Genomic DNA, 20,845 nt, shown 5'->3' on the forward strand with positions numbered 1-20,845 from the left:
ATATCTACAGTGTCTTATTTTGGGACCAAGGGCCATTGACCATTCTCCAGTATTTCATGAGTTGTGTTTAGGTTTAAAACTACAAGTGCATTTGTTTATTTCTATGCAGGTTTGTAAAGTACATTAATATCAAGGCTTCCAGAAGCTATTATAACTCATTTTTCCACCCATACTGTATGTCCTTCTATATCACTGACTGGAGTACTGGCTAAGCTGCTACCTTGTTGCTTCATTCTCCGGTTCCTCCACAATGGAGCCCAGTATATAAGGAACAATCTATCTACATGTAACTTTGTTCCCTGCCTTTTTCTTCTTTCCCCCCCAAATTGTAATATTTTAATCCACAGAAGTGAGTTGTATCAACTTGACCAGATGCTATTATTTGAATGGCATGGCTTCGCATTTAGGTGATATATTTAGATACAAACATTTAATGGTGGATTCCAGAAAACTTTGATTTTTAAGGGCTTTTGGAAGATAAGATCAGAGGTTTATTTTTACTGCATTATTTCTTTTTTTCTGTATCCAGTTCCAGCCTACTGTTCTAATTTATTTCCCCCTCCTCAGGGTTGTTTATTGCAGTTGTATGAGAGAGATGGAGGAGGGGAAACAGTGGAACGACCCACCCACCCAGTGCACCAGCTATGTAGGACAGTGAAATTGATGGGCCATTGCGTGTAGGTGACCTACATAAATGTATGTGGATAGAGACTCCTTCCACACTGGAACTGAGCTCTGCTGTAGGTGTGAGACACACACTGTTCTCACATACATACAGCAAGAAATCCTTATGTGATGTTTCACATGGACAGTCATCTAAGCAAGTATTATCATGTTAGGGGACAAACTCCTGCTGGTAAGGAGAGTAGCTATTTTTTGTTTCTGGTCGTTTCAAACATTGATTAGGAAAGTTTTTTCTGTTTTTTGTTAAAGCCTCCTAACATCCAGCAATTTATTGTCCTCTGCGGGGACACTGAGGTCTTCATTTCAAAAACCATGTACACAGTCTTTCTGAGCCATATCCTCTGAAGAGGACATACTGTGCTTTCTAGTGATGTAACACACATGGGGGTGTGGCCAACAGAGTACAGCTCCTGTCTTTTCAAAATGGCAGGAATTAGATATAGATATATTATTCTTTCTTTTCTTCATAGGGCTGTTGTTTTTTATTGAACAGTCTTAATATTTATTAAGGGTATAGAAATGTATGTTATGTACTGTATGATGACAGTGAAACTTCAAGCTACTTCAAGAAACAGAGCACTTAAGTGATGCAGAAAAGATTTTTATCTGTGACCGCTTGATCAGCATGCATGCAGTGTCAGGTGGGTTGTCCATCCATGATCTGGCTGCAACAAACAGCCGGATCCAGTACAGGTCAGACCACCACGCCTGCAAATGTGAGGCTGCAGTACTTTTTGTGGAAAAGATTGTCTGCTGAATGAGAAACATGAATGTTCCTTACGTTGGGAAAAATGTAATAAGATGGTAAATGGACCTGTACTTGTATAGCGCCTTTCTAGTCTTCCGACCACTCAAAGCGCTTTTACACTATGTGCCACCCTTTCACACACATTCACTCAGTGATGGCAAAGTCCATTGAACAGAAAGTAACATTCATACACATTCACACACGCACGGCATCGGGAGCAATTTGGGGTTCAGTATCTTGCTCAAGGATACTTCGACATGTGGCACCAGGGGCTGGGGATCGAACCCACAACCTTCCGATTAAGGAACGACCCGCTCTGCCTCTGAGCCACAGATCGCTGCAGTATATTTGGTTAAAGACTTTGCACCTTTACTTCACCTGTCACGGGGTAGCAAAATATCTCTACTGACTACTTCATTGGAACTAGTTGGTCTGATTGATCTTCAACTCTTATTTTGTTTTTGTGTCTTCATTTTTGCTGTTTCAATATATGTAGGGTATTGCAGCGTTCAGGCATCCAGTATGAAATTGATTGATTCGTCAATAATTTTTCTATAAGCAGCATGCAGTTAAGTCAATACCTATTTCAAATTCAAGGTGTAAGAAATATACTGTAAATCTACAATGTAGACCTCTAGTTTTATTGCCATGGACATTAAATGGCTATGGAAATAATTGGCTTGGTTGATGCCTTTTCTGATTTTACCTGAAGAGGTATGTATGAGACATCTATGACATTGATGTCTTCTGTATTTTTCATTGTCTCTTTTCATTTATTAGTATTTATATACATATTAACTTGAGACACACATGAATCACCTTGTAATTTTCCAGATCAAAATCTTTATCTTGTGTTGCACATGCCATTTTTAGTTGTGTAGCAACCACCAAATTTAAAATTGATTATTTTCGTCCCCGCCTGGCTACCCCATACCCAAGAAGTTGAGGTATCCGAATTGGTACCGGGAAGGAAAAAATGGTATCAGAACCTTTCTACCCTGAATCCTGCTAGTGGGGCTAGAACTCCAGACCTCAGTATTTCTAAAATCCTGGATACAGCCCTGCATCCATTTACATGTAACTTGTTTGTATATTGCAGTTTATTTGTACAGTCCTTTACTTCTGGCAGGCAGATATTAACTGTACATTGGAATTAAAGTATGTCTAAGATCAAACACAAAAACACTGGATAAGTAAAAACGTAAATACAATATAGTCACTCATGGTCCTATTGAAGGCCGCAGGGTCCAGGGCCATAGTGCTCCACTGTTGTCTCTTATGCACTAAATCAGTTTAATAAACTAGGTAACACAGTGAAAGAGACAATTTTAAGGCGCCGAAGAGCTCCATCTTTTCATATCAGATCTATAAGAAATTTTTTTCCGCCAAAAGAGGTAAAAACCCTCTTACAATAACAACCTGATCAGCAGTCAGTCAGTGTATTTCCATTTTTCATTCATGCCAACTGCTTGGATGAATAAATATTCAGTTAAACACTTTACATACAGTACAAAACCAATAGAGCTTAAATGAGAGTCCCAACTTAAAGTCCTGTCATTCACTGCGTGTGTACTACGGCATATTATAAAATACATACATTTAACTATTGTACAGCTGAGAGATTGTTGGGAAGCACCAGGGAAAATATCTGAATCAATTCAATATCATCTCTATATTTCCTTCGAGATCCTACTCATAACGCTTCTTAATTACTCTTTAGTTTGGTTTAAGTTCTATTCTGGTGGTGCAGATGGCCAGGGGAGAAGAATCGCAGTGTCGATTCTTGTGTGGGCTAGCTCTTGGACATTCTCAGATGAGCTCGGCCCCACGTTGCGGTTCGGCCAGCTGATATTCCTCTCAGCAGGCAGCTGACTGAGATCTTTGCACACCGTTACTTGGCTTGATGGCTTCAGTGATGAAGTTGTGGTGGCAGCCTTTGCCAGATAATGTTGAACTTTTGAGTTCTTTCTCTCAGAGTTAGCAGGGTGCCGACCTTCAGCACATTTGGTAAGCTTATGGCAGGGCAAAAAGAGAAAGGGGGCGGCGTCCATGGCGGAAAACTTTACTCCTCCTATACTACATTGTCTTAACTCTTACATTTTACATCTAAATCTGATGTCTAGTTTTCCCATGTTTGCAAGCGTGGCCATCTCAGCTGCTAAAGGATAACAAACACATCTTATAAATAATAAACAGGATATAAACCACTGACAACCTGATGTTAACATGGGCTGATAGAGGGCAATTCTCTACAAAATCTATTATGACACTTGAGGTTTGCACATAAGATTAACACATGCATCTATGTCTCTATATCAGTGAGTAAAATAACATTTATACATGTCAAAGGGGTCCTTGTGTCAGAGGAATGTGCATTTGCTTTCAGCAAGTGTTTTGTTTGTCCATGGAAGGCGACCTGTGGCATCTATAGGTAACAACTCATTCTAAGGTAACGAAAACTCAATAATTCTTATATTCAGGTGATTATACACTAATGAAAACATACATTATATTCCATTTCTGACAATAGATCCTCCTTAATGTTACACACTGGACCTTTAATAAGACTAGTTCAGGTAAAACAAATTCTACACAATGGCTGCATAGGTTTTGCTAAAAAACAATCCTTCCAGCAGTCTTGATATAGCCAAGAAAACAAGGCCACAAAGAGAGGCATGTGTGGATCCTCTGAGCTATCTGTTCTAAACACCAAAATCACATCAGAACCAGTTACCCCAAAACAAGCATATTTCAAGAAATTTGAACACTTCAACTTCTTATAATCTTGCTATATGTGGACAGTCTGGAACCACTCTCATGTCAGTGTATTAAGGCTGCAGGGACTTTTCTTGCTCATCACCTTAATCTAAATGACAAAAAGCCATCACTTTAACAGATAGTGAAAGCCAGCGATGTTATATATTCCATGTCTGAAAGGGGCACATAGATTTATATTTAGTTTATTTATTTTGTTACCATGTATTAGATTAGTTTTGATTCATTTATTGATTGTTTCCTGATCCACCGCAGTGCTTGGTATGCACCAGAGAGATGTATTTAAAGTGTGAAAACGATTACGAGCCCCCACTCGATCATACCAGGTACGGAGAGTGTAATCAAATATACATTTGTTTATGTCTCCTGCGAGAGCTCCACTTACATCCAAATACAGCGCTGGTAATCAGCAGCTGCACAGTTGATATTCAGGAGTGAGAATGTGACGAGGGATAGCACCATCCACAGACTCCAGTGTCTCATCTTTCACACGTAGATTGCTATTAAAGCTGTCTGAGAGCATTGCCATCACCTAATTAGAAAAGCTCTCTCTCTCTCTCTCTCTCTCTCTCTTTTTTTTCTCTCTCTCCATGTCTGTCTTGTTTGTTCAATCTCTCAGCCACGTCTATCTTTCTTTGTTTCCTGTCTGTTTACCTCTCTCACTCTCTGCATGTCTGTCTCTATACCTCCCCTCCTTACTCCATCAGTCATACCAATTGATTTCTTTGAGAAAAGCCTCTCATGGTTTTCGCCTTGATGTGTCTTGTGTAATTAAAGCCCAAATTGTTTTGATGCCAGTGTAATCACATTAGTGTGTTATTGCAGGAGAGAAGAAAAAGAGAGATAGGAAGAGAGAAGGGTGAAATTTGACTTTTTTTTGCTTCACATCCACAACCTGCTATGTCTGTGTGTGTGTGTGTGTGTGTGTGTGTGTGTGTGAGTGTGTGTGTGTGTGTGTGTGTGTGTGTGTGTGTGTGTGTGTGTGTGTGTGTGTGTATGTGTGTGTGTTTTACCATAGAGCTGTCAAATGCATTGGTCCTCAAAATCTAGACCCATATGGCGTCCTATTAGCCTTTCTGTCAAATGTGAAAGAGGGCAGTTCTGATAGTAGTAGATGGCACAGCTAGTTAGAGAGAGGACACTGTGAAAACCAACTGAAAATATTTTATCAGTTGCAGATTGCAACTCTCTCGTTTCACCCTCCACCCTTCCAAGAGCAAAAAACACAAACCACCCTATCCAGAGCCAGTGTTTTTGGTTTGTACATTCTGGGCTACTGTAAGATATGGTGGCCTCCATGGAAGCCATGATCTGTGGCATCTGTAAATATAAACTGCTCATTCTGACACAACAAAAATACAATGATTCTTATTTTCACGTGATTATACACTATTATGAAAACACAGCTATGAATATTATATAACCTTTTTGCCAAAAGATCCCCCTATATGTTACCCTGGAATTTTAAACCAATTACAATTGTCTTGGGTGGCGCTAAGCCCAGGATGCAGTTACGGTGCCCTTGCAAACAGTGTCATGGGGAACTTGTTTTGTTGGAACATTTGCACAATGGGAGGCGAACACTGTGCATATGAAATGGTTAAATCCCCGCAAAGAAAAGGTCACAGCCGCTAGATTGCTTACGTTCGTACCATCGACATATATATATATATATATTATATATATATATATATATATATATATGTGCATCCGGAAAGTATTCATAACGCTTTTCCACATTTTGTTCAGATGTTGTTGTTACAGCTTCATTCCAAAATGTATTTTTTTTCTTCAAAATTCTACACACAATACCCCATAATGACAACGTGAAAAATGTCTGTTTGAAGTTTTTGCAAATATATTAAAAATAAAGAACCAAAATAGAACATGTACATAAGTATTCAGAGCCTTTGCTCAATACTTTGTTGAAGCACCTTTGGCAGCAATGACAGCCTCGAGTCTTTTTGAGTATGATGCTACAAGCGTGGTACACCTATTTTTGGGCAGTTTCTCCCATTCTTCTTTGCAGTACCTCTCAAGCTCCATCAGGTTGGATGTGAAGCGTTGGTGCACAGCCATTTTCAGATTTCTCCAGAGATGTTCAATCAGGTTTCAGTCTGGGCTCTGGCTGGGCCACTCAGGGACATTCACAGAGTTGTCCCGAAGCCACTCCTTTGTTATCTTGGCTGTGTGCTTAGATTCGTTGTCCTGTTGGAAGATGAACCTTCACCCCAGTCTGAGGTGCAGAGCCCTCTGGAGCAGGTTTTCATCAATGAAGTCTCCTTCATCTTTCTGCATTCATCTTTCCCTCGATGCTGACTAGTCTCCCAGTTCCTGCCACTGAAAAACATCCCCACAGCATGATGCTGCCACCACCATGCTTCACTGTAGGGATGGTATTGGCCAGGTGAAGAGCAGTGCCTGGTTTTCTCCAGACATGACACTTGGCATTCAGGCCAAAGAGTTCAACCTTTGTTTCATCAGACCAGAGAATTTTGTTTCTCATGGTCTGAGAGTCCTTCAGGTGCCTTTGGCAAACTCCAGGCGGTTTGTTATCTGCCTTCTACTGAGGAGTGGCTTTTTTCTGGCCTTGGTTCTCCTATCTCCACAGAGCAACGCTGGAAAACAGTAACATGCACATAGCGTGGCCAATGGTAAGTTTATACTAAAAGTCTACATCCAGTGAGTCAGCTAGTAAGCCATATGTTGTTACTGAGCTGACATGGCTGCTGTTTTGTTGAATGTAATTAACCAAACCAAGTATCACACTCATAAGTCATTTGGTGGAGTTATAATCATTATTCTTTTGTTGCATTTACTTGGTATTTTCTATTTATCACTGTATTCTCTGAAAGGATGATTCCTGGTGTAGAGGTTCAACTTGTCTGATACCAGATACCAACAAGTCCTCCACATTGAATGACAAAATAGGTATGTTGTTGGTCCAGCCCTCCAGAATGACGCAGCAGTCCAATAGTTTAGCTTAGTGACAAATGTGTCCTCTTTTGTATTTGAGAAATGATAGCATGGTTTAAACATGCAAACCCACTTTGTTGAATGCAGTATGTGTCCTAGCAGCCACAGTCAAGTTCTCTCTAATAATGCAGACACGCAGCAGACATCGACTCCGTTACTGCTTCTTTTCTTTCTAACAAGTCTGAGTCACTCCATCAGAACAGGCTTTTCCCTGTCCTCCTCTTCCTGCTCCTCCTCACTCACCTTGTGTGTTTCTCCTCCAGCCCATCAGTCTGCTAAATGTATTTCGCTCTGCTCATTACAATGTAGTGAGATGGCTCGCTGCCTCAATCGATTCCTCTGTCCACTCTCATTTACTTTACAAGGGAACCAGCTTCTAAAGAGCTTAACTGTCTTTTCTCCTCTTTCTTGTTTTTGATTAAAAGGATGTCTAAATAAGGGCACAAACTCCCATTGATGTATGCCAATCTATTTATTACCTCACCTGTGATGCATCTGGCCAGTTCTCCCAATAATCCTCCCAATAATCCCCCCAATAATCCTCCCAAGGTGACGGGGAACTACTGGGTATTGGAACTGTTGTATTTATTTTAGAATGTTTTGTGTTCCAGTCTGTTTTGTCTCATTGTGCTTATCGGCCAGGGGATGTCGTTGTAAATGACATGGCTGAAGTGTTTCCACACACACCCGACTTCAGTTGAACAATGTCAGGATACAGTACTTGTCTGATCCACTAATCTCTATATATTTTTGCTGTTACTAACTGAGGAGCCGTAATGCTCCTATACACTTAATCTAAAGCCATATTCAGACTGCAGGCCAGAGTGACCCAAATCTGATGTTTTTGCTTACATGTGATCCAGATCCGATTTTTTCATGACAGTCACACATGTCCAAATCACCTGAAATCTAATCTTCTCAATTCTCATTTGGCCCACTTTCATATGTGATCCAAATTAGATACAGGGCTGATTTTTCCAGTTGCAATACGCAAGTGCACACCCAAATACACACACAGAGCAGCGAGCTCCCACTGGGTGTCTCACATTGATGGAGTATAGAAATTGGATGCCATTTGTGACAAAGCTATCATAGTGTGTGCCTATATGCAAATTACTTCTCACACTTGGGAGTAAATTGAACAGGGGTGCAGGGAGAGCTGCTGATGGAACAGTGAAAACACAGAGAGAAAGAAAAGAAGAACAAGGAGTGAAAAGGAAGAGCACTCTAATGGAGAGAAATAAACAAATGTGCAGCCAGTGTTTCTCATAAACTTTGAGTGACTGAACATTCTCATTTGTCTCTGGCTTTTATTAGCTGCACAGTCGGCAGTAACAGATCCCCAGAATATTTACTCACACATAGTGTAGAACAGCAGCTGTTATAGCCATGCTAACATATTGGGCTCTCTGTAGGCTTTGTTTTTCAGAGGAGATTTTTATTCTCTTTTTATTACCAGACTAATCAATAGTTAAAATATCTTGCTTCCTGCTGCTGTGGGTGACTCCGAGCTTCATGCTGTTTTTTTTCTTTGGTGGCTTGGTGGAGTTAAAGGAAAGGAAAACCACAGATGAAATTATGGTTCTGTTAGCTAACACCTCATACTGCTACAATGTGTGTGGCCTGTGACATGCAAATCTATTCTGTCTCCAGTTTTTGATGTCATTGATCACTTGATGACTGCTCTGATGAGTTTGTTTGTATTTCGCTCTTTACCAGCTTGTTATCGGTGTCCACATAAACATTTCTTCTCGCCAGGCCTAATCTCCGGGTTTCGACAGTAGAGGCTGTGAGGGACTGCATCTAAATCCTAGAGTATAGTTTGTTCCTCAGGAGCATCTAAAGTTTCTTTTATGCTGTCAGTCATTTCTTTGCTCTCACATTAAAATATTACACAGCATCACCGCAGGCAAGAACTTCCACACATATAGGCAATTCGTCAGTCGGTAATAATAGTCCACACCATTTCATTGTTAACATCTGTTGTTGCATTCGTCTAATGGCTTTTGCATTCATATGGCTTTGCAGTTTTGTTGTGGCATTGGCAGCTTGTTGATATTCCCTGATGCATTAGAAGGTTTGTTCATTTAAGCAGTTCCTTCCAATAAAAAACATAGTGACCATGCTGCAACATAAATTGTGAAATAAAATGTTTTGCTCACATAGTTCCTTTTAAAATTCACCAGATCAATTCAGCATTTTAATTTTATTTGCATGGGGACTCCGATGGGGGCTGGCATTAAGACCTGTGTGTGTGCAACAATACATATGTGCCTTACAAACCTTAATAAGTGTGAGATTCCACTCAAACGCCTTGATAATTGCTGCTAGCACTTATTACACACCTCCGATTGGAGATTGCATGTTGTCAAGAGGACAGGTGGAAAATGACAGCTGACATCAAAGTACATGTTTTTATTTTCCCAATATGACACAGGGAGACTGGAGCAAGTTGAAGCGGTGTATTTTTACAATGTGTAAAACAAAGATGGTGGTGGGCTGGAGACAGAATGGGCCTGTTCAGACCGGTTAGCTGATTTTTCCTCTCCTCTCATCCAACATCTGAGTTATGGATCTTGAGGAAATCATCTTTAACTCATCGTGAATGATACAGACGCTGGCAATATTGAGCAGACAACAGCTATGTTTTATTTTGTCATGTATTGAGGGTGCTGGCATAATAACTGGAGACTTACTATTCGAAAGATCCCCTCTAGACATGTGTCAAGACATATGTACAAATAGTTTGATTGGAACAATAATTTGTATTTGATTTTTTTTTTTTCACAAGAAAAGTATAATTTCTTTAAAAAGACATCTAATCCTTCTACCTCATTGAAACTTTCAGAATCTCTGAATATGTAAATGTTGTTCATTTCTAAGGTTTCCTGCTGGACACAAGATGTCTCCTACTTCACTGTAAAGTCCATTCTCAGTGGATGTGCACTGGTGGCTTTAAGTTTCTACATCACACTGTACAAGTTGATACTGGACCAGGACTGACTTCCTCACTATTTGTGATGTCACAGATCATGCTTGAAGGCCCCGCTCCTTAAAATCAGATTTTCAATGAGCACAGAGAAACTTTCCTCTTTCAGCAGATGAATGTGAAAACATCCTTCTAGTGTCAAACTCTGCACTGACAGCATTCAAACAGCACACTGTAGGGACAAGAAGAAATACTGAGATATGACTGGAAGGGACTTTAAAATATCATACATTGATTTATTATATCTGAATTTTAAACTGTAATATTAAGAATTATTTTAATCAAGATAGTGATGATAATATGGTTTCATCTGCACATTAAAAGAAACAGTGTCCATCCACTTTGACTGCATTTGAACACCAAGCATCATTGATGGAAACACAGAGTCCTCTGTGGGCTCGGAACCCGTCTGCCGAGTGCTTGGTCCAGGATGTTGATGGAGCAGGTCTCTGTACAGATGTGGGCACAACAGTCTCTTTTCTGTTGTTTGGCCAGCCTGTGTACCATTTCCTCTAGACCAGACATAAGCCAGGAGCAGCATTAAGTTCCAGCTGTGGTGGAGCTGGTCCAGCTGATCTGGGTGGGTGGATTGTCTCAAAGTCCACTGTTCTTTAATTCCAACCTCACGCTTCCTTTTCTGATGACTGTGGACTATTTATGTCATAAATAATACGTGTTTCAGCAAACAAAGACAAAAAAAGGAGCTAGCCAACTGGACGCAGCATCTGAAAGTGCAGCAGTCGCCATAGTCAAAATCTCCTTATCCAGTTGACTGAAACAATTTTGGCTTAGCTCTTCAAAATCAAACCCAATCAGACACCATTCAATGATGTTTTCAGCAATAAAGCTTAGAAAACACAGATTAAAACAAAAGAATGTAGCAAGTTTACAGCAGCTACTGGCTGCTGCATCTACATGCACAGCCGTTGCCATGGCAAAGTTAATTTGATATAACTAAAGCTAATTTTGCCTGTTGTGTTATGATAATAATAAGCCATGTTGGCAGTAAGTGCAGTTTGACCCACTCTACAGTGATAGTTCAGCACAGTCCAGTGTGTATACTTGTCTATAGCTGTTTTGTTGTTAGCCAGTTATGTGATGGCTATAGAGTTTCATAGCACATGGCATTACTGTTGTGAGCCTACCGTGTCCTGCTGTTTTTTCGGTCATGCATTCAAAAATGTTTTGTGTCGCGTCTGACTTTTTAAAAATGATATGATCATCTGTAACTGTCCATGGCCACATAGTATAAGCAGTGGATAAAAAAAGTCTATATACCCCTGTTAAAATGTATGTATAACGTGAACAATTCAATTAAAAAACAAACTGAAATCTTTTAGGGGAAAAAATAAAAAATAAAAAACTTACAATAACCTGTTTGCATAAGAGTGCGCACCCTGCACTCAGTGTTGTGATAGTGAGGCATAAATACAGTCTCTCATCTCATATTCACCCCTTATATTAGAAAGACACTTATTATTTATTGTTATCATATTTAGTTATTTGCTTTTCTGGACAAAATGTTTAGCACCTGCTATTACTAATTAAGCTCCCCCAGCCACAATTATCTTCCGCCACTACTGGTCGCAGTGAGTGACATTTTATTTGTTATTGCTCTCTGCTCTGCTAACGTTGTGCTCTGTGCTGATCCGCTCGGATGATTGGCTGCCTGCAGGGTGGCCTGTGATTGGCTGCTCAGATCCCTATACTTTAATCAACATCCTGCTGGCAAGTTGGATGTATTTTGTGGCTCCCTTGTTCACTTGTTAGTACTCCTTTATTGGCTCCTTTGTTGGACTTTATGAACTTCTGTTATATGCTGAATTGTGTCAAGTCCCATTAATGATTTGTAATAACAACAGCTAACTAGTCATCTGTTAAAATGGTGAATGTTATTTAAAAACATGTGTCAGTGCTTTTAAAAGTAAACAACTAGCCCTGAAAGACATGTAACAGTGTATGCCATATGACTAAAAGGATGCTACATATGCAGTTATTTAGTAAATCATCTGTAGATGTATGTTGGTTATTGCCACCCATCATGGCCTTTGTATGTTGGTTGCTGAGCTCACTGAGAAATTGCTCCTGACAGCTGATTTGTTGGATGTCAGAAGTGGTGGCTGGGGTACTGATAAGGTGCGACACGGTGAGGAGGGGATGGCAAGGAGGTATTAGATTATTTTAGTTCTGTTCACTTCAGAAACCTTGACTTACTGCTATTACACACAGCCCACTATTGCCCACATTCACAACCTAAAGATGTAACGTAATTTTTAGACCGAAAGTACAAACAAAATATCTAAATATAATTTCCAATAAAGTTGGTAATAGCTAATCTTGGTGCTCCGGTCAGCACTTGACAGTTTTACAATAAATGCTCACACATAAAATTCATTCATGTGATGTGAAGATTAGGTTTAGTATTTAAGGAATGCCCCCATTATGAAAATTAGACCTCTGAGACAGGATTGTATCGAGGCACAGATCTCTGGAATGGTACAGAAAAATGTGTGCAACATTGGAGGTCCCACATTAGCCTCCATCATCCATAAATAAAAGAAGTTTGTAACCACCAGAACTCTTCCTAGAGCTGGCCGCCCAGCCAAACTGAGCAATCGGGGGAGAAGGGCCTTAGTCAGGGAGGTGACCCGATGGTCTCTCTGACAGAGCTCCAGCGTTGCTCTGTGGAGAGAGGAGAGACTTCTCTGCAGCACTCCACCAATCAGGTCTGTAGGGTAGAGTGGCCAGACAGAAGGACTCTCAGACCACGAGAAACAAAATTCTCTGGTCTGATGAAACAAAGATTGAACTCTCTGACCTGAATGCCAAGCGCCATGTCTGGAGGAAACCAGGCACCGCTCATCACCTGTACCATCCCTACAGTGGGACTGTACTGGGAGACTAGTCAGCAGGGCCACTGGAAGTAATTTTGAACAGGGGGTGCTGTGAAAAAATTGTTTGTTTGTTTTTTTTGGACAAAAAACCTATGAGCCTACAGGCCTATTTAAAATACATTTTAAAAATAAATAAATAGATTGAGATTCACTACTTTATTGTCATATACACTTCAGTGCACACAGCCAGGGTCTCTAACACACAGACTTCATCAGTTCTCAGATGAATATATGCGCTATTAATTAAACTTCACAATAACGCTATAACAATGCAATAGATTTGGTCAGCTGGCATGAACCTGAGTCACTGCACCATGTACGTTTATGTCACACGCAACTCTATTAGTTCCAAAATCCTTTTACGCAAACCACAAGGAAATAATCTCTGACTATTTCAGCACGTTATTGAACAGTTCTCCACATCCATTACGCAAAGAGCACACGATCAAAATAACACTCTCCATCTCCATCCCCACCACCTTGCAAAAATACTATATAGTGTTACGTTAAACTGCATGAATAGATATGAAAAGTGCGCGGCGGCACCATGCTCTTACTTTGAGCTACAGGCAGGGTGCCCTGGTTACAGGTGTCCAAATGTCGAGGTGCGCTCTGGGATCGTGGAGATAAAGTCTCTCATGAGGGGACGAATGTCCAGGGAGTCATAAGGAATTTATAAATTGTGCAAAATATTTTTAATACATTTTTTAAAAATCTCCCTCTTGCCACTAGGGGGTGCTGCAGCACCCCCAGCACCCCCACTTCCAGCGGCCATGCTAGTCAGCATCGAGGGAAAAATGAATACAGCAATGTACAGAGACATCCTTGATGAAAACCTGCTCCAGAGGGCTCTGCACCTCAGACTGGGGTGAAGGTTCATCTTCCAACATGACAACAAATCTAAGCACACAGCCAAGATAACAAAGGAGTGGCTTCGGGACAACTCTGTGAATGTCCCTGAGTGGCCCAGCCAGAGCCCAGACTGAAACCTGATTGAACATCTCTGGAGAAATCTGAAAATGGCTGTGCACCAACGCTTCACATCCAACCTGATGGAGCTTGAGAGGTACTGCAAAGAAGAATGGGAGAAACTGCCCAAAAATAGGTGTACCACGCTTGTAGCATCATACTCAAGAAGACTCGAGGCTGTCATTGCTGCCAAAGGTGCTTCAACAAAGTATTGAGCAAAGGCTCTGAATACTTATGTACATGTTCTATTTTGGTTCTTTATTTTTAATATATTTGCAAAAACTTCAAACAGACATTTTTCACGTTGTCATTATGGGGTATTGTGTGTAGAATTTTGAGGAAAAAAAAATTCTATCAATTTTGGAATAAGGCTGTAACATACAGACTTGTTTTCCAGTCCTGGAAACACCTGGATATTGATTAAAATGACAAGTATCCTGGGAATAATCTATGTTGTCTTGAAAATCTGAAATTGTATTACTCAGATCACCTATGTAAATCTAGGTTAGAGGAAAACTGTAGTCAAATCACCAGAAAGAAAAATCCCCTGTGGTGACAACACCACAAAAGTGAGCTAACGTGGAGCGTCACATAAACAAGCTATATCAGATTTATCAGATCTGGAATCAGTCTATGTGAAATGATTGTTTATCTAACTACAGTAACTTGTAACATTAAAATGTGTTTTGGTCGTAACTACCTGTTGCCATATTTAATTTCATTTCATTAGAGAGATCATGCATCCATGCACACAATGATGCTACAACTGCAAATACTGTGAGACTTTAGCAGCAAAATAAAAAAAACCTGTAATAATAACTTTGACAAGTCTGAAAGTGTTTTTTAACTTTCTGGAGTAAATTGCACCGATCTTTACTTACAGTATACGAACTCAGAACTTCGAACTCAATGTGAGGATGACCACTGTGTAACACATGACTGGAGTCTATAAACTTGGAATCTGTGTGTAGCAGCTCACCTGTCTGAAGTGCACAAAAGTACAGAAGGTCAATTACTGTAGATCCTGACTAAATAATTATGAATAATTGATGAAGTTACCACTGTTGTGCCATTGCTGTTTTTGTGTAATTATGCCAAATGCAGCATCCTGACTGTAACATATAGAATACTCATCTGACTATTAGCATATAAGCAAGTAAATGGTAAAAAGTACCGTACTTGTATAGCGCCATTCTAGTCTTCTGACCACTTAAAGCAGTGCACACTACATGCCACATTAATCCATCCACACACATTCATACACAAACTAATTAATTCACAAAAACATCAATTTGTGGTTCAGTAAATCCGTCCTCCGATTCAATTCATGCACAGTGAGTCCGAGTCCTTTTGTCCTTCCTTGATTCTCTCCAATGAATGTTCCTCTGTAGGCTATCCCCACTCTCTGCCCACATCTTACATTTGGCACCACGGCTACAAGACGCTGAGCTGTCACCTTTTCTCTTATCATATAAATCAAACCTGTTCTGAAAACTTTAATGATGATAAAAGTTTTAAAGTTGGTGTGTAAACATGATTGACACAGCGTGAGAGGTCATGTTTATTTTTAAACGTGCAACAATTTGGGAGGAAGAAAACCTACTTGGTGTGCAGTGGCCATAAGATTTTGTCTGTCTCACCTGTAGCTCAGAGGCAAAGCGGGTCTTCCACTAATCAGAAGGTTGGTGGTTCGATCCCCGGCTCCTCCTGTCACATGTCGAAGTATCCTTGAGCAAGATACTGAACCCCAAATTGCTCCCAGTGCTGTGCGTCGGTATTTGAATGTGCATGAATGTGTTAGTTTCTGTTCGATGGACTTTGCCATCGCTGTATGAATGTGTGTGAAAGGGTGAATGTGGCACCTAGTGTTAAAGCGCTTTGAGTGGTTGGAAGACTAGAAAGGTGTTATACAAGTACAGGTCCATTTACCAGTTATACTTTCTCCACCAGCTAGTCAAGAAAGTGTTTTTCACTGCCTGTTGTGCTAGAGTGATGGCATATAGCTGCAGCAGATGTGCTTTTGTCCCTGCAAGTGCCTTGTTTGCTTTGCTTGGTGAGCAGAGACAGCAGACACAATGGAGAGTGACAAAATAAGGGATGAGAATGAGTGATAGGGAGGTACTACTGGTACTACTCTCAGTCTGTCAGTGCCCTTGTTAATCACAGCTCCGCATTGTTCAGGCCACCTTTTTGTGCATTTATGTATACAGTATGTCATAATGGTGGGTGAGTGTGGCATTGCTTTGTACTTCAGGCATACATTATTTTCACAGATTTTTTTGCAGTGGTGGTACTGGATTCTGTTTGTAAAAAGAATAAACTGCTGTTACAATGAACACTATAGACTGTGATCAAAATCTGTTGACAGGAGTATGGCATGAGTTTGTTGATATCTATGAATATCTGGGCAAACAGTTTCGTAAACAGATTTGCTCATACCACTACTTTGGCCTTACATGACCCACTTTATGCTGCGGTATATTTCTATCTCAGGCTACAAGATGCATCACTGTGTATTGTACACTCTGGTTAGATGCCCTTACGTTGCTCTGGGTAGGATGCAACACTGGTATATAATAATGTACAGTCATTCTCTGCAGATGACCTCTGTATGCTCTTCAGTTCGTAACACCAACAATATTAGATCCAACAATATGCTAGGCTTAAAGGTGCCACTGTGCAGGCTGAATCTGTACATTTTACTATAGTCCCTGGTCTTGGAATGACCTTCAGTCTCTCCATTGAACCAGTTATAAACAAAGGTTAACTGAAGTTTTTATTACAAAATGTTCATGCTACAGTACATAATTCATTTATGTGGTTGATGTGTGGAAATGAGCTATTATCCTGTCTTATTTATAATGTACTGTTTTGTATTGTATGTATGTTGCTTTATATGTTTAGCTACTGTGCGTATAATTTGGTAATTCAGTGTTAAGTTACCCTCTAAACCCCTCTATATTGTTATAAATATTGTTGACAAACAAGGTCAGACAAAGAGCTTAGTGTCAGAACTTTACTATTACGTTACGATTAACAATTTCTACTTACAAGTTTCTGTACATTTAGTCATTCATTGTACAACAGATGTGGTTTAGGGACCTAGGAGCGCAGCTTAGTCAGGGTCACTTTTTCATGTTTTGTTCACTGGTAGGGTGAGGCTGAAAAGGCACTGGAAATGTATATACATTTAAATTCATTGTGTAGTATACACAAAGCTGACCATGAAATGTATGACAGTATAACTATTTCACAATATGAATACATACTTCCTGAACATGGAAAATCACAAACAGAAATATATGTGTGTTTGCACTTTGTTCATCCATCAATGTGTCTGCTGTGTCTGTATTTCTGTTTATTCTCAAATATTCCTGTGTGATATGCAAATGACGAGCTAACACTACTGAATCATTATATTAGCCTGTATTACTGTGCTTTCCATTTACCTAGGAGTGTTAATTTGGAAGCTTATCCTAAAGCTATGTCTAATAAAGCTGAAAATGTTCTGCCATTAGTTCAGGCCTAAACCAGTTAGCTTCTTTGCTGCGATAGTAATAAAGCAAGCACATTCTATACACCAGTCTAAGCTCTTTATTGGCCGATCTTAGGCTGTTTTATTCCAAATAAACCAAATATTGTAGTCCAGTTGTGAGATGTGTATCATTTTGATCGCAATAAAGCTCAGTGAACCTGTGGAAGCTGAGCTCTGTGTGAGGTGAAAGGCTCCATTTCCACCTCTTAATCGATAGAAATGTGTGTTCTTAGCTGTAAGCGTGTCATGCTTTTTGTGGAATTATGACCAAGTGTCTCCTCCTCCCCCTCTTTTCTATTTCTTGCCTTCTCTCCTCTCGCCATTTTTCTCTCTACCCATCTGTCTCCTCTGCAGGTTTTGGCTTTGTAACATTTGAAATTGAGGATGTGGTGGAGAAAGTCTGCGAGATCCATTTTCATGAAATCAATAATAAAATGGTGAGTGGGTCCCATTGCATTTCACAATGTCTGAGACAGATCTGGATTCATGTTTGATTTTTCCTACATATAGCAGTAAAAGCCATGGTAGAAAATGACACCAAACTGGCCAGGATGGAGACTGGTGTACACACACATTTACACATGCAAGCACAGATATTGAGGGATGAGGGAAGCGGAGGTCAGGCTCCACTGTCCTGTACAACCTGTCTGTTCAGTACAACCGATCACTAACCATGAAATTGTGTGTATGATCCCGAAGCACGCAAAAGGGCAGAACAACCTGGCCCTACCTCTGCCCCCATGTCCAATTTCCACGCCAGGGTAGTCTGCAAATTAGACTGGAATAGCCATGACTGAAGGTCTGACATTGTAACAGACAGAAAAAGGTCATAGTGGACACGGGGGCCCAATAGAAGATCCCAGGTTAGTGTACGGTTACTGTATCCCAAACTTCAGCTGACCACTTAAATGTAAAACAAAAATGAGCAGTTGCATATTCCACATATGTAATATGTAACTTAGTAATTCAGTAACATCACTTAAGCATCTTAATAGCTTTCTTGGCTCTGATTGGTTGTTTTCGTTCAGGCCCAGTGGATTCTTGCAAATGCCATTAGGAGCACTAGGAGGAGCCAGAGGAAACTGAAAATTACCTGCAGCCTTAAACACGCAAGCTTTATTTTAGAAGTCTAGCTGCATGTTGCATATTTATTCATGCTAACTTGATTGTGGAGCCCTATGCCTCCACACCGAGTCAAAGTTCAAAACAGAGGGCCACTGACCAAGAAGCAGAATTTGACAAGTTGGGAGTGAAAACATGCTGCTTATTTCTTAATACCATTATGTCATGTTCCATTTGCAAATAGGCAAAATCCATCCAACTGACCCACATAATTCCTACAGGTTCACCAAGCAGCCTACAATGAACAAAATAAAAATCACAATTACCTGAGTACCCATCCCGTCTCCCATTGTTCTTTCCTGGGAAACCAGATACATCCAGCGTAGGGGCAGCTGTGGCTCAGAGGCAGAGTGGGTCGTCCACTAACCGGAAGATTGTTGGTTTGATCCCCTGCTCCTCCCACCACGTGTCAATGTGTCCTTGAGCAAGATACTGAACCCCGAATTGTTCTCGATGCTGTGCATCGGTGTGTGAATGTGTATGCCTGACTTAAGTTTTTGTTCTATGGACTTTGTCATCACTGAGTCAATGTGTGTGAAAGGGTGATTGTGGCATGTATTGTAAAAGTGCTTTGAGTGGTCGGAAGACTAAAAACTACATTATACAAGTACATGTCCATTTAACATTTACCAGTGTTTCTGCTATACAAATAAACTCGCCTTGCTAGTTGTTTATGCTTTGATGAACTTCATTTTGAGACCATTCATTTTTGACCTTAGGAACACAAATAATCTTTCCTACAATTTCCTCTGAGTTGCTTTTGCTGGAGCTTTAAGCATGGTGGTATTGAAGAGGATGGTAAGCTAGTTCCTAGACACCTGTGTTCACATGGATGCTGACAGCAGCATTAAGACCACAGTGTGTGGGAAACCAACTCACACAGATCAATATCACAATTTGTACGACAACCACCTACAACATTAAAGATCAGTTGTAGAGGACCCTTCTACACAGAGCACAACATCTTGTTACTGAGGAGGATAGAGATAGAGGGGTGCAATAGGTCAGGGATAAACAGGTACAAGGACTTGATGATGAGAATTCTATCCCAACTTTAAGGTCTAGTTTGTGACATTTAGGAGCATCTAGTGGCAGAAATGGAAAATAGCATGCATAAAATTGTTTTCATTAGGGTATAATCACCTGAAAATAACAATCGTTATGGGCCTTTTAGATCCACAGATGCTGTCGATTGCTTTCCATGGAGGTCCCCATGTTGAATCGCCATGTTTCTACACTTTCATTGGCTACTATGGTCTCCTTTGCACTTGGAAAGGACTTGAAGCACTGTGTAGTTCTACCTTTTACTTATTAGTAATAATTTTATGAATGAAACCTACAGAGCGGAACAGGTAGCATTATAAAGCAGTTTAGGATGCGCTGATTATGATAATGATCAAATGCACTTCCTCATAAGCAACCTGATAGAATCAATGTACAATTGTGCAGTTAAAGGTTCTATATGTAACTATCAGATAACCATTGTTAATAGTGCCACCAGTGGCCGTGAAGTGAACTGCATTCAGCATCCTGTTATTCGCACTAAATACAGAGTCCATAGGATCTGTAGCATCATAAATCAAATCATACTTTCTGTTGTGGTGGGTGTTAGTCGTTTGTTGATGTTTGTCGACCCCATTTATAAGCTAGCAAGTGTTGCACACTGTTGACACTGTAGGGAATAGGAGAGAGAGGGCACTCATAAACGTAACATCCTTTGGATTTTCACTCAAAATCTGACCTTCACTCCTACATAGAAACACATATAAATCCGTCCACAGGCAGCAGAGAAAGTCGGGTAAAGTCTCATTTTTTAAGTTACATGACAACCCGTTTACTCATCGGCAATAAGGGGTGATTCATTCAGAAAATAATTTTAACATATGGAATGAGAGTTTAGTGAATGTGACTTGTAACATTGACATTACCATCTAGTCATTTGTGTTAGTCAAAAGTGTGCGATTTCCCTGCAACACACACAGGATAGTATTCCACACATCGTCTTATCTCTCTGTAATTATAAGATGATATATACACTTTATTGATCCCTACTATTGAACCCCTAGGGGAAATTCTTCTTTTCACTCTTTTTATTCTTACACACACAGGCTGAAATACACCCTTCACACTTGTGCACATGCAATAGGGAGAGA

At 40.2% G+C, this 20,845-nt stretch overlaps 3 protein-coding genes across 10 annotated transcripts in view; 1 reads left to right on the plus strand and 2 right to left on the minus strand.

Moving 5' to 3' along the window:
• LOC127362358 (gap junction delta-2 protein-like) overlaps positions 1-20,845 on the minus strand; it is a 678,509-nt gene that overhangs the window by 498,959 nt on the left and 158,705 nt on the right.
• The window catches only part of LOC127362369 (uncharacterized), a 384,160-nt gene that overhangs the window by 294,133 nt on the left and 69,182 nt on the right, over positions 1-20,845 (minus strand). The window lies entirely within an intron of this gene.
• msi2b (musashi RNA-binding protein 2b) overlaps positions 1-20,845 on the plus strand; it is a 295,771-nt gene that overhangs the window by 206,712 nt on the left and 68,214 nt on the right. For all 8 annotated transcript variants that reach the window (XM_051397988.1, XM_051397987.1, XM_051397991.1 and 5 more), the window contains exon 8: positions 17,925-18,007. In XM_051397988.1, the coding sequence (XP_051253948.1) occupies positions 17,925-18,007 (83 nt within the window). The remainder of the gene's footprint in view (positions 1-17,924; positions 18,008-20,845) is intronic.

This window comes from Dicentrarchus labrax, unplaced genomic scaffold (assembly GCF_905237075.1).
Source record: "Dicentrarchus labrax unplaced genomic scaffold, dlabrax2021, whole genome shotgun sequence".
NCBI classification, from domain to species: Eukaryota; Metazoa; Chordata; class Actinopteri; family Moronidae; genus Dicentrarchus; species Dicentrarchus labrax.